Here is a 13,803-nt window from a genome sequence, read left to right on the forward strand (position 1 = left end):
AAGGAGACATAAATTCTATTGAATTTATGAATTCTATTTCTGCTTGGTAAAGGCTAAATGCAATTATTATACAAGTCCTTTAAATAGTTTATTTTCATATAAAACAATTATAAGTAGTCAAGAATACAATGAAATCTATTTATGCAAAGGAATACAAGTCACATGGTATCTTCTGTGTGTGGGTGCATGTGTGTGCGTATGTATGCATATGTGTACTTGGGCAGTATCTTGATTCTAATTCATCATGCTTAGGTCTACTTTCATGTCCTCTTATGGCTGTTAAAATCTCTGGTTTCAAAGACTGGCAACTCCCTCCCTCCCACTCTGTCCCCGCCATCTACCATACCCTCCACACTGAGAAACCTCAGTGTCATGCCATTTATGTATTCCCCACAGTTCCCTCTTCATTTGTAGCTCCTGGAACTTCTCTTACTTTCTAGTGAACTCAACAATGTAATTAAAAGGATTTTTATCATTTTTAACAAGCATTTTTAGACGTTTTATAGCAGGATTGTTAAGTTATGTAGTCTGGCACATTGCTTAAGTAGTTGCCCAATTGATCCTTTCAACGATATGACAGACAAGTTATAACTTTATAGATGAGGAAACTCAAGTTCAGAAAGGTTAAAGATTTACTATTAACCATAGTTGTAATTAAATAATCATTCATGCAAACAGTTAACTATTCATCTTTTTCTCCAGATTTTAAATTCCATAAAAGGACCTGGATCATCAATGACTAGCACAGTGCCTAACTCATAGTAGATAGTCAATAAATATTTGTTGAAAAGTATTAACACATTCATTAAGAGCTGATAAGAAGTATAGCCAGAATTAGAATCCAGGTCCTCTGAGTCATAGATCACTACACTCAGTGACCAAAGTAAAGAGTGACAGAAGTTAACAGGAAACCTCAGGGAGAGGACCTAGCCTAAAGGAGAATACTCTCACCCCCATGGCTACTCAAATGTCATTTACTCATTCATTCAGTTATTCAATAAATATTTACTGAGTTCCTGTTAGAGGCACTAAGCACTGGGGGTGTTAACAGTAAACAAAATCAACAAGTCCCTGACCACGTGGAGGTGACAAACACTAAACAAATCATCACAGGTATACGTTTAAACCACAGCTATGATTTGCGCTGTGGAATGGACAATGATGCTGGCTAGCAATGACCGATGTGGCACAGCCCATGAAGTCATTTAACAACCTCAGTATTTTATAGACCTGAACTCCAAAGCACAAGTGATATGTGAGGGTCATAAGGACAGAGAAAAGATACAACTACTCTAGCATTAATTCCAGTGCCCTTTCGAAGCCTAGTGGTTGAAAGCATGAGCTTTGAAATCAGATAAGTGGGTTTGAATTTCCATTTCATCTTCTACTTGCTTAATCTCTTTGAGTTGATTCTTCATCAGAAGAGCAATAATAACAACTCATAGAGTTGTGAAGATACAATGAACTTTTTTTACATTTATGTATGTAAGGTTTATCACCGAAGTACATAGCAAATATTCAATAAATAGTGGGTATTGTTTTCCCATCTTAGATCTTATTCACTAGATAGGATGTGGATAACATCTCTTAAGATGTTCTCCTTGGTTTTCTGTCACCAGCACAGATTCCTTAGGATGCCCAAATTAATTCTTTCTTTCTCTGCTTACTTACTACTTTTATCACTATGCTATGTCCAGAACTCATCTGAAACTGCCTACCCAACATCTACAACTGGATGTCTGAAAAGCATCTCATTTTAACATGATACATGATGTATCTTGTGGTGATACCATCCCCTCCCTCCCCCAACCCCTGGCTACTCTAATGGCTTTCCCAATTTCAGTTAATGGCCATTACAGCTGTATAAGACAAAAGACTTGAAGTTACACTTGACTTCTCCCTCTTTCCCATTCTCAGCAAATCCTGTTTGTTCTATCTTTAAAATATATCTAGAATAGACCAACTTCTCTGTACCTCTACTGCCACCATCCTGGCCTATGATGGTTAATTTTATGTGTCAATTTGGCTGGGCTATCGTACCCAGATATTTGGTCAAACATTCAGGATGTTTCTGTGAAGGAGTTTCTGGATGAGATTAACATTTAAATCAGTGGATAATGAGTAAAGCACGTTGCCCTCCATAATGTGAGTGGGCCACATCCAATGAGTTGGAGGCCTTAAGAGGACAAAGACTGGCCTCTCCCAAGAAAGAGGGAATTCTGCCAGCAAAATGCCTTCAGACTCCAGCTGCTAACTCTTCCCTGAGTCTCTAGCCTGCTGAACTACTCCATCAAATTTTGAACTCAACAAGCCTCCACATTGTGTGAGATGATTCCGTGAAAATAAATCTTTCTCTTTATATACATCATGTCGGTTTTGTTTCTCTGTATAAATCTAATACATGGTCCAAACAATCATTTATTCTCATTCAGATGACTGTAATAATCTCCTGGTTGGTTTTCTGTCTTACTCTAAAGCCTGCTAGAGTGATCCTGTTAAGTCCAATTCAGATCTTATCAGTCCTCTGTACAGAACCCTTCAATAGCTTCCCCACATCACTCAAGCAAAAACCCAAACTCTTCACAGTGACCTACAAGGCCCTACATGATTTTCCCACCTCTCACCTCCTTTCTTTATCTTCTATTACCCTTTTCCCTTATCCACTCCTATTACTTGAACACACCAGGCATGCTCCAACCTCGAGGCCTTTGTAGTTGCTATTCCCTCTGCCTAGAATATTCTTTTCCCACATATCCATACAGCTAGTTCTCTCATTTTCTTTAAGTCTTTACTGAAAAGTCATCTCAGTGAGATCTTCTCTGTCACACTATCTAAAACTTCTACCTCCTCATTCGTTTGTCTTATCTTCTTTCTCTTCTCTGGGTTTCTTCCCCCTTAGTACAACCCATTCTCACAAACTATAGGTTTTACTTATTATTCTTGTTTCTTGTTTCTTATTACTGCCTCCCGAAATGTAAGCTCGATGAAGGCAGGGAATTTTGTCTTCTATGTTCACTGCTTTAAGACAGTTTTTTCAGATTCTAGAACAAGCGCGGCACATCGTGAATATTCAATATATACACTTTCTTTTCTTTTTTCAAGTTTTTATTTAAATTCCAGTTAGTTAACATACTTAATATACACTACTTCACTGCCTTTCGATTCTCTATCATGGGGCTCCTATTTCCTCTTTTTCTGATCTCATTATCTGTTGCCTTAAGGCCTACACTGATATCTGAAATTCTCAGCTCAGTCAAGTCTGCCAAGTTTTTCTTATTACCCTCCTCTAGGACGGGTGAATTCTTTATTCTCTTAGAACAAAAACTTCCTAAACCTAATGACAGTAAGTGAAGAATGATATCAAATCATGTTCAGAAACAATTTTCTCTTCTTCCGAGTATCAAACTTACCTCCTATACACACTGTAAATACAATGAATACTAAGTCTTATATAAAATGTTTGCACTATTTATGAAGAGATTGCTTATCGTTCTTTTTCCATATTAAGTATGTATTTGTTTTATAGTAAACTGTAAAATGGAACAGACTATCTGATTAGTATGCTTAGTGGAATAAATAACCTGTCCAATATCCAGTACTACTTGTATAGGATTGTAGTGGAAATGAAGGAACAACATATGTGTTATACTTAAAACACAGATTTTTAGGTTTAAAAAAGTGGCTAAAAAACAGTGTAGAACATATTATCAGATGTGAGCAATTGAAAGTAAATAAAAAGAAAACTGGAACAGAGAAAAACTGACAGGCAGACATTACATGTATGTATTTTAGAAGTTTGTTTTTTAGATAACACAAACAAATGAAAACATAGTCCATGCTCATGGATTGGAAAAACAAATCTGTTAAAATGTTGATACTACCCAAAGCAATCTACAGATTTAACGTAATCCCTATTAAAGTACCAATAGCATTTTTCACAGAACTAGAACAAACAATCCCACAAAAGATCCCAAAGAGCCAAAGCAATATTGAAAAAGAGGAACAAAACTGGAGGTATCATAATCCTAGATTTCAAGATATACTACAAAGCTGTAGTAATCAAAATGAATAGTATGGGCACAAAAAATAGACACATAGATCAATGGAACAGAACAGAGAGCCCAGAAATAAACACTCAATAGTATGGTCAGTTAATCTTTGACAAAGCAGGAAAGAATATCCATTTGGAAAAAGACAGTATCTTCAACAAATGGTGTTGGGAATACTAGACAGCTACATGCAGAAGAATGGAACTGGATCACATTGTTACACCATACACAAAAATAAATTCAGAATGGATTAAGAACCTAAATGTGAGACCTAAAACCATGAAAATCCTAGAAGAGAACACAGGCAGTAATTTCTTTCACATCAGCCCCAGCAACACATTTTTAGGTATGTCTCCTGAGACAAGGGAAACAAAAACAAAAATAGACTATTGGGACAACACCAAAATAAAAAGCTTCTGTACAGAAAGCCAAGGAAACAAGGAAACAATCAACAAAACTAAAAGATAACCTACCGAATGGGTGAAGATATTTGCAAATGACATATCTGATGAAGGGTTAGTATCTATAATATATAAAGAACTGATACAACTCAACACCCAAATAACAAATAATCCGATTAAAAATGGGCAGAAGACAGGAACAGACATTTTTCCAAAGGTATCCAGATGCCCAATAGACATATGAAACGATGCTCAACAGCACTAATCAGGGAAATGCAGATCTAAAAACCACAATGAGATCATCTCACACCTGTTAGAATGGCTAAACTCAAGTACATAAGAAACAACAAGTGTTGGTGAGGATGTGGAGAAAAAGGAACCCTCGTGCACTATTGGTGGGAATGCAAACTGGTGCAGCCACTGTGGAAAACAGTATGGAGGTTCCTCAAAAAATTAAAAATAGAACTACCATATGATCCAGTAATTCCACTGCTGGGTATTTACCCCCAAAATACAAAAACACTCATTTGAAAAAATACATGCACCCCTATGTTTATTGCAGCATTATTTACAATAGCCAAACTATGGAAGCAGTCCAAGTGTCCACTGATAGATGAATAGGTGAAGATGTGGTACAGATACACAACGAAATATTACTCAGCCATAAAAAAGAATGAAACCTTGCCATTTGCAACAACATGGATGAATCTAGTGAAATAAGTCAGAGAAAGACAAATACCGCACGATTTCACTTATATGTAGAATTTAAAAAATAAAACAAAGAAAAAAATAGACAAGCAAACAAAACAAAACCAGACTCTTAATTACAGAGAACAGACAGATGGTTACCAGAGGGGAGGCGGGTGGGGGAATGGGTGAAATAGGTGAAGGGGACTAAGAGTACACTTATCTCGATAAGCACTGAATAACATAATAGCATTGCTGAATCACTACATTGCACACCTGAAACTAATATATGTTAATATACTGGACTTAAGTTTTTTAAAAAGATTTTATTTATCTGAGAGAGCGAGTGAACAAGGCAGTGTGAGCGGGGGAGGGGCAGAGAGGGAAGGAGAGGGACAAGCGGACTCTGCACTGAGCTTAGAGCCAGAGGCAGGGCTTGATCTCACAGCCCTGAGATCATGACCTAAGCCAAAACCAAGAGTCAGATGCTTAACTGACTGAACCACCCAGGTGCTCCAAAATAAAAGTTTTTTAATTGAGCCAAATTTTTATTACTAAAGTTAATATTAGTCTGAATTATATTAATTCAGTTAATAATTACTGTGTTCATTTATCTTGCTATGATTTATTCATGTATTTATTCATGAAACATTGATTACCAACTATGAACCAGATATAAGAGCTACAAAAATATTTAAAACATGGACCTTCCTTGCGATAAGCAGATATAGAAACAAAAAAATTTAAGACTGTGATAAATACTGTAATAAAACATGAATAAAGTTGAGAGAAAGTATAGTATCTACTTACATTAAAAAGTTGTTTTTTAGCATATGTTCTAATCTGTCCTTGGTAAGAAAAGAGAAAAAAAATTTATTAAATGTAATTATATTTGTTATATGTAATTAACATATTTAAGAATAGATGTATTGGACTTTATTCACAAAACTAATTACCTTTTGGCCAGGAGCTATGAACTTGTGACAGAGTTCAACATCTTCAGGACAGTTTGAGAGAACTGTCATTGTTGCAGTCTTGAAGAGTCCCTCCATAACCTAAGAGAAATGACAGAGAATTGTCTGACAAGTAAGCTCCTTTATATGAAAAACCTATTTAGGGTCCTGTAAGAAAGGACTGCTCTCCAGGTTTTAGCAGCTATAAATCCGTTAGGCCTCTTAATCCCCGAATATACTACAGCAAGTTAGTTCAGTTTTCCAGATTGATTATGGGAGCAGTGCAATTTCTTCCCAGAGTGGGTAAAAAAAGGAAAGAAAAACGTATGAATCTTTTGTTAACAGTTTCAATACTAGTATTGAAGTGGGATGTCAAATGAACAGCCAAAACTGACTGATGCCTCTCTAAAGTGCAATATACTCACTTGTAGAATAAGGACAGTAACAGTACCTAGCTTCCAGGATTACTGTGATAATTAAATGAGATAATCCATGTATAAGACTTAGCTTCAGTACCTGGCTCAGAGAAGGACACAATTAACATTAGTTGTTGTGAAGAATGAGACACCATTTACACTGGTAAATGAAAGCTGACTTTAAAATTAGAGAAGCAATGAGATAGATCTACATCTAAATATGTATATTTTTGCTTTGCTAAAGCATACAGTGAAAATAACACAAATCCTGACACAACACAAATCAGTACGTAAGAATGCATTCTACCAGGGGTATCCATACACAGCCCACAGAAAAAAAACTTGTTGTTAGAAGAAAAAAACTGACTGGAATGGAAAATATTTCTAATCAAAACTAAAATGTTTAAAGTCAGTGAGATCCTATTAGGCCTTCCCAATGTTGGACTCAGAGACACTCAGTATGTACAGGCTACCCCAGAGGCAGGGATCTTCCCTCCTTCTCCTGCATCCCTAGTGCACTCTCTCAAGGCTGGAGACACAGGGCAGGGAACAAGCATCTACTGCACCAGCTCAGTATGATCAGATACAGGAACGTACTTAATTACCAAGAAACAACCAGATACATTTATATATATGCATATGTATGTGTGTGTGTATTTTATATATTTTGTATTTTTATATTTACATATATATTTTGTATAAGAGTAAGGAATAACCTGATGAAAGAAGAGCAAAAGGAGGCTAAAGATCTTTTACCTTGAGGCTATATTACTTTTGATCTGGGAGTAGTGAGATAAAGAAATCACTAAGTAACTGAATGATTTATGAAGGGTCATATACCTCAATCACTAAAAAAAGCTGACACATATGGGGAGCAAACAAAAACAGACTGGATACTAAGTCTGCACTGCTGAGGTGCACAACACACCTATCTGTAAGATGAAGACTGACCACTGGCGATGTTAAGCTGGTGTCTTTCATATGAGCAGTAAATTTCCATTTGGAGAAGAAAATCATTGGTTTCTCTAACCTTGACTTTCAGACTATGCTCTATAAATATATTTGAAGAAAACAGAAACTTAACTGAAGGGTTAGCATAACCTTCAGATGTTTTTAAAAATACATTACTCAATGGCACTAAAATAGTAATATTTGTTTATACCTTATGAGGGGAAAATCCTTTGTTACAGTATTCTGATTTAATATTTTCAAGATAATAATTTCCACAGAATATAATTTAAAAAAGGGAGAAAATTAAGAGAAGTAGAAGATTACTTGTGGGGGGAGCATACCTTTTTTCTGTCTTTAAGAAAAAGTTCGTATTTCAATTAATTAAACATCATTGAACAGTGTATGCTGAGTATACTCAGTGGAATACTAAATAAAAATTATTAGGTACAGAATATATAATTATAATATTTAATAATTTCTAACAATTTATGTCTTTGGAACCTTTCTCTGCTATTTACAGGGGGAGGGCAGGAGAGACAGGGTCAAGGCAGAAACAGGGAGATAAAGGGTGTGGTTCTGTGGCTTACAATACTCTCACTGCCTAAGTGAGAGAGTAATACCGAATTGGGTGGTGGGCTGGAACCAAAAGCTGCTTAAGGAATCTTACTGACTCCTTGTGAGGCTCAGATCCTGAATCCCTACATTTTATTTATTTATTTTTTAAAGATTTATTTACTTATTTGACAGAGAGAGAGAGAGCAGGAACACAAGCAGGGGGAGTGGGAGAGGGAGAAGCCGGCCTCCCGCTGAGCAGGGAGCCCGATGTGGGGCTCGATCCCAGGACCCTGGGACCATGACCTAAGCCGAAGGCAGACGCTTAATGACTGAGCCACCCAGGCGACCCGTGAATCCCCACATTTTAGAAAAGGATTACTTTACAGTGTTACTATTGTCATTTTTGGCCAGATAACTCTTTATTGAGGGGGAGGGACCTGGGCATGTTAGCATGTTGAACAACATCCCTAGCCTTTACCCACTGGATGCCAGTAGCAACTACTCTCCCCTCTCCTCCATCCACTTCCTCGAGACAACCAAAAATGTCCCCTGGGGGACAATGGTCCACAACAATCAGTGGGAGATGTTAAAGTGGTATATAAATGGATACTCTGTGTGGTCAAAACACCCCTTCAGGATCAAGAGCTTTATCCACTGGGAATATTAATTACTGATGGCTCCCAGTTGAGTCCCTCTTCAGGAACTGGCCAGGCCAGGAGTACTATTCTACCCAAGAGTATGCCTCTTCTCAAGGCTAGCCCATGTCAGGTAACTGCTTGATGGGGGAAGAACAAAGGTACACCACCCCCTTGCCTTTCTATGCGACAACTACGAAGGACCATTCCTGCTCCAAAGTTCCTCAAAGATTTGGCTAAGGCCTCTGTACATGCATTGTAGTTCAACTTATCCCTCTGCCCAATGCTGCTTTCTTCCTTTCCTTACAGATGTTGTTCTCTAGAGCATTCCCCAATAACCGCCCACCCCCCAAATCTCTGCTTTAGTTTGTTTACTAGGAAATCCAACCAAGATAGGATAATAAAAAAAGTAAGTCCATTCTTTTTGACAATATATGTGCTATTTATGTTTTAAGTGGAATTGGGTCATTTACTGGATAAGAGTAGAAAGATACAAAATGAATAGAAGTTGAGAGGTGACGAAAATTGTTAAACATCCTGTGATTACAAATCCAAACTAAGATATTAATGGTAATAGGTAGAGAATTCATAATAACAGTCAATAATTTCTGGGTGCAAAGTGCCATGAACTATTCTATGTGACTTATACATATAATCTGTGTAATCCTCTGAACTACCCTATAAAGTAGGAACTATTATTCTCATTTTACAGGTGAGGAAACTGAGGCTCAGAAAATTAACTTCCTTGTCTAAGATCACAAAGCAAGTGGTGGAACTAAAAATCAATTCCTGGTCCATCCAACTTCAGAGCTTATGTGCTCTAACTGGACTATGGCCACAGCCTCCTAAAAGGACTCCCACCCTCATTTTTATCCCCCTCTGAATCATTCTTAATATTATCACTAGAGAGATGTTTCTAAACTATAATTGACCATGGCCTTTCCCAACTGAGAACTCTCTCTTTCACCTTCTGAACTACTTAGCATAGCATTTACAAAGTCTTTCTTTCAAGATCTTAACTCTTGACTATCTTTCTGGACTTATCTCTTGTCCCCAAAACAGAGCTCTGATGGTTCCTGTAGATGCTTTCCAAAACAGCTATGTAGATGTTTCTCTAAATATAAAGATGTTTTATTTATTTGCCTAACAAATAACAAGAGCTATTATTTATTGAGCTTGCTATATGCTAAGCTCAATACTAGATCCTTTACATTATACATCCATTATTGCATTTACTCCCTATGAAATAGTTACTATTATTCTCATTTTATAGTTGAGGAAGCTAAGGATCACCAAGGTTTGGTAACATCAAAACAAAATTAATGGCAGAGCTGGGATATGAACTTAAATCTGACTCTTGTACTTTAAAGGGATTCAGTAGATGTTTATCAAATTAAGTAGTTCCCCATCTTCTTCACTCCATTAACACCTATAATGCACAGATGTCCAAGGTGAAAATGTATACAGAAGCATTTTAATGTCACAGATATGTTATTTAGAAACTGTTTTAAAACTTGTGTACCTACCTGCATGAGATCTTGAAGACTCTCAACAAAAGAAATCTCTGCTTCTACCATGTAAAACTCTGCCAGGTGTCTCCGGCTCTGAGAATTCTCTGCTCGGAATGTTGGACCAAAGGTAAACACTTGAGTAAAAGCTCTGCAATTCAAGATTAAAGGTATAAAAATAGGATTCACATGATTACTTTTAAGTATTTAAAATACTCAGTGTACTCTTAAGAAAAAAAAGTTTTGTGCCTCTGTCTTGTCCACAAACCCCACACATTTAACTGCTATATTTCTCTAATGGATGATAATAATAGTTTCATTAAAAATGTTACATTTATAGAAACCATTTTATCCCGAAGGAATCTGCAAATGCTTTGCAAACCCTACGGCTTACTAAATATAGAATTATAGCCACTTCTGGGTGCACTCTATTGCCTCTGTCTTAAACACAGGCAACTACATTTCACAGCATCAAGAACAAAGTAATGGAAAAACACCACAGCCCAAGGAGCTTCACAGAGAATCTATACAGTAACAGTTAAAACTAGAATTTCACGTGGATAAAGGATGCTAATTATTTTTTAAAATATGTGAAAAAAGGGTGTCAGATGTGTACAATGCCTTGTTTTGAAGTCTACTCAAGTCCTTCACAAACACCCAAGTGTTTCAATGAACACTGTGACCCCTGAAACTTGGGGGTGAGGATGGATTTTGAAGAACTGTCTACTTTATTCTCTGGTGTTCAAGAGAATAGCTCTTAGCTCAATAATCCCAATAGTGGGGGAAATTTTTACTTTTCAATTCCTGCAGAAAAGTGGACACTACACATTCATTCTTCAAAACTTCTCATTTCCCTCATTTGTAATCAGAGCAACAACTGGGATCAGATCAAACATATGTGAAATAATGAGTATTTCCTGAGGACTATCTGATCTTTGAATTTTAAGGTTTTGTTAGAACCAAACAAGAGGTTTGGAACTCCTCAGCTATTATCCCGAGCACTCCTCATTTGACTGGCATTAGTCAAAAAACATTAAGATCAGAAAACAGTGCAGAAAATAAGATTGTGGATATATATACCAGTTGGGCTTTGTTTTGTTGTATTTTTAAGTAAAGATGCTCTGGGAAATGAAACAGTAAAACAATTATAATGGAAATCAAGAGATTTTTTTTCCCCCAAAGGGCTATTTTAGTTAAGGCCTAGTTGGTAAGAAGCTTAGGAATTTATGTTTTGGTTCTACAGCCACCTTCCTGAGACCATAATCAGTTAACCTCTGAGAACCTTAGTTTTTAATGGAAAAATAAACAGTAAGAACTCAAAAATATTACTATGGTAACCTCTCTGCTGTGATTCAGATCCAGACGTGTCTGCTAGAATGTTCCTGAAAACACTGACCCTATCTTATGCAAAATGAAAACCCTTGCCTGCTCCCAAAACAGACGAAAAACAGAACAAGGAACAATCCTTCCCTTCCTTTTTCACTTTCCCCAGTTCTATTAATTTCAGTTACTCTAGCCCATCACCCAAACCAGATCTCCCCCTGCCCACACTTCCCGTATCATATCCATCACAAAATCATATTTTTTACACCTACAAAAATGCTCTCAAATCTAGAGACACACCCCCTGCCTTTTTTTCTTTTTTTTTTAAATCTACACACAAACGGTCTTAGTGTAAACTTCTGTGTCTTGCTTGGAGAACTACAACTTTTTACCTGGTGTCTGCCACTTGTCTTTCTTTCTCCACCCTGAACTATTATGAGCTTTCAAACTCAAGCCTGATTACATCAGCCATAATTCAAAAATTTTCAATGCTTTCCTAATGCTCAAATGATAAAATTCAAACTCCTAACTTTGACTCACTTTCCTTCATAAAGCCTTTTCTCTAGCTATGCTGAAGACACTCCCCTCACATAGCTTGCCAGGGCAAGCCTTTAGGCCTTTGCTAGGCTGTTCCCTGACTCTAATGACCATTTCTGGCTCCTCTTTCTCCAAACGGCAAATCCATCTCTCCTTCAAGACTTGGCCCAAATGCCACTTTCTCTTTGTAACCTTACCATACACCCCCAAATTTACTGTTCCCTCCTTTACATGACTATGACATTTTGTCCATATATTCATTATATAGTACATATCACTTTGAAATGCAATTATATATGTATCCTTCTCCCCCAATAAACTATGAAATTTTCCAGAGCAGGAATCATGTTTTATTCATATTTACATCTCCAGTGCCTAAGATAAAACAGGTGCTCATGCTGAATGAATGAGTACTAATGATGATGACAGGCTTCCTCAGTTGTAAACTGGAAAAGTACAGCATCCTCACAAACAGTAACATTACAAATAATATACAAAAAAATACTCAGATTTTTTACTGTGGCTGTTACTTAGTACCTAAAATAGGTCAAACAATCTAGGCCTGTCCCAAACAATAAATTAAAAAATTATAAGTTCCTAATCTGGGACTATGCAATCTCTAGGTAGGTTGGCAATAGTATTTCTACATAAATGAAATGACATTTTTTTCTGGGACTGCATCACAAAAGATTATGTATACAGATGTTCACTAACAACAAAGGATATTTTTGTTGAGATTTTCCTGGGCAAAAACAGAAACTAGGGGGCATAAGTGAAATTTACTTTGGGGGCTCTGAGGGAGACTTTCAAGAAATGGGCAGTGATCTTAGATTGCTGTTCAAAAGAGACATATTATTCATATTAAGATACCAGTTACAGAGAAAACAGTGGTTTCTGAAAAGAATTACAAATTCAAGTCACAAGGGCATCTGCTTCTCACATGGCAATTCTATGTAGAGTGCTCAAAGATGAGTAGCAATAGGGATTTTTAATTTAACAATGGTTAATAATTTTTCCTAGCAATGCAGGATAAGCTCTCTAATATAAAATAATAAAGAGGGTCAGCGATTTTTATTTTAACTATAATAAGGATCGGGCTCTGATTGAGGTATCCAAGAGTTAAGTATTATTCTAAAAGGGTAAGTAAAAACTGATGGCCATGGTGCTTTCTCTGAATTAACAGAAAGATAAAATGAACTGGAAGGTATGTTAAAAAAAACTGCCTAATTCAGCATCTGGTCTTTAAGCAGATGAATATTTAAATCATTTGAGAATGGACGTCCTATGCCAGTGCCCAGTGTTCTGTGATAAAAGCTGGGACAGCAGCTGTAGTTAACAGTGATGGTCGCTCCATTAGAAGTGCTCCTTGGGGGCAAGGCACTAGCTGGAAGAATCTCAAAGTTAACTCCTTTATAGTTAACTCAATAAAGTATGTATTGTTTCTTCTATTTTTCAGGCTAGGACATGGAAGGTCAAAGAGGTTGAGCAGCTTTCCCCAAAGTCACAGAGACACAGCCCAGGAAGTGGCAGAGGCCAGATTCGAATCCAGATGTGACAGCCTTCATAATGATATGAAAATACTGATGTTTGTAACTGAACACTGACAAACCTGGAGAATTAGGAAGAAAACTTTGTAATGCACCACCCATGGTTCTCAAAGATAGTTAGGGTAAACAGTTTGGTATACTTACCTTCCTTATGAATAGCTTGTTTTATGTGTTAAAATTATAGCTCACTAGGGTATATTGCCTTCATGTAAATAAGGAGAATGATAAATCTTCATCAATA

General features: G+C 36.8%; 1 protein-coding gene across 1 annotated transcript in view; it reads right to left on the bottom strand.

The window, feature by feature from the left end:
- Positions 1 to 13,803, bottom strand: part of NARS2 (asparaginyl-tRNA synthetase 2, mitochondrial) — a 130,770-nt gene that overhangs the window by 25,725 nt on the left and 91,242 nt on the right. Inside the window, exons 7-9 of the mRNA XM_028116070.2 lie at positions 10,174 to 10,306; positions 6,094 to 6,192; positions 5,948 to 5,985 (exon numbers count right to left, since the gene is read on the bottom strand). Of these exons, the coding sequence (XP_027971871.1) occupies positions 5,948 to 5,985; positions 6,094 to 6,192; positions 10,174 to 10,306 (270 nt within the window). The remainder of the gene's footprint in view (positions 1 to 5,947; positions 5,986 to 6,093; positions 6,193 to 10,173; positions 10,307 to 13,803) is intronic.

This window comes from Eumetopias jubatus, unplaced genomic scaffold (genome assembly GCF_037043125.1).
Source record: "Eumetopias jubatus isolate StellerSeaLion01/CBP00866 unplaced genomic scaffold, mEumJub1_p1.0 scaffold_13, whole genome shotgun sequence".
NCBI classification, from domain to species: Eukaryota; Metazoa; Chordata; class Mammalia; order Carnivora; family Otariidae; genus Eumetopias; species Eumetopias jubatus.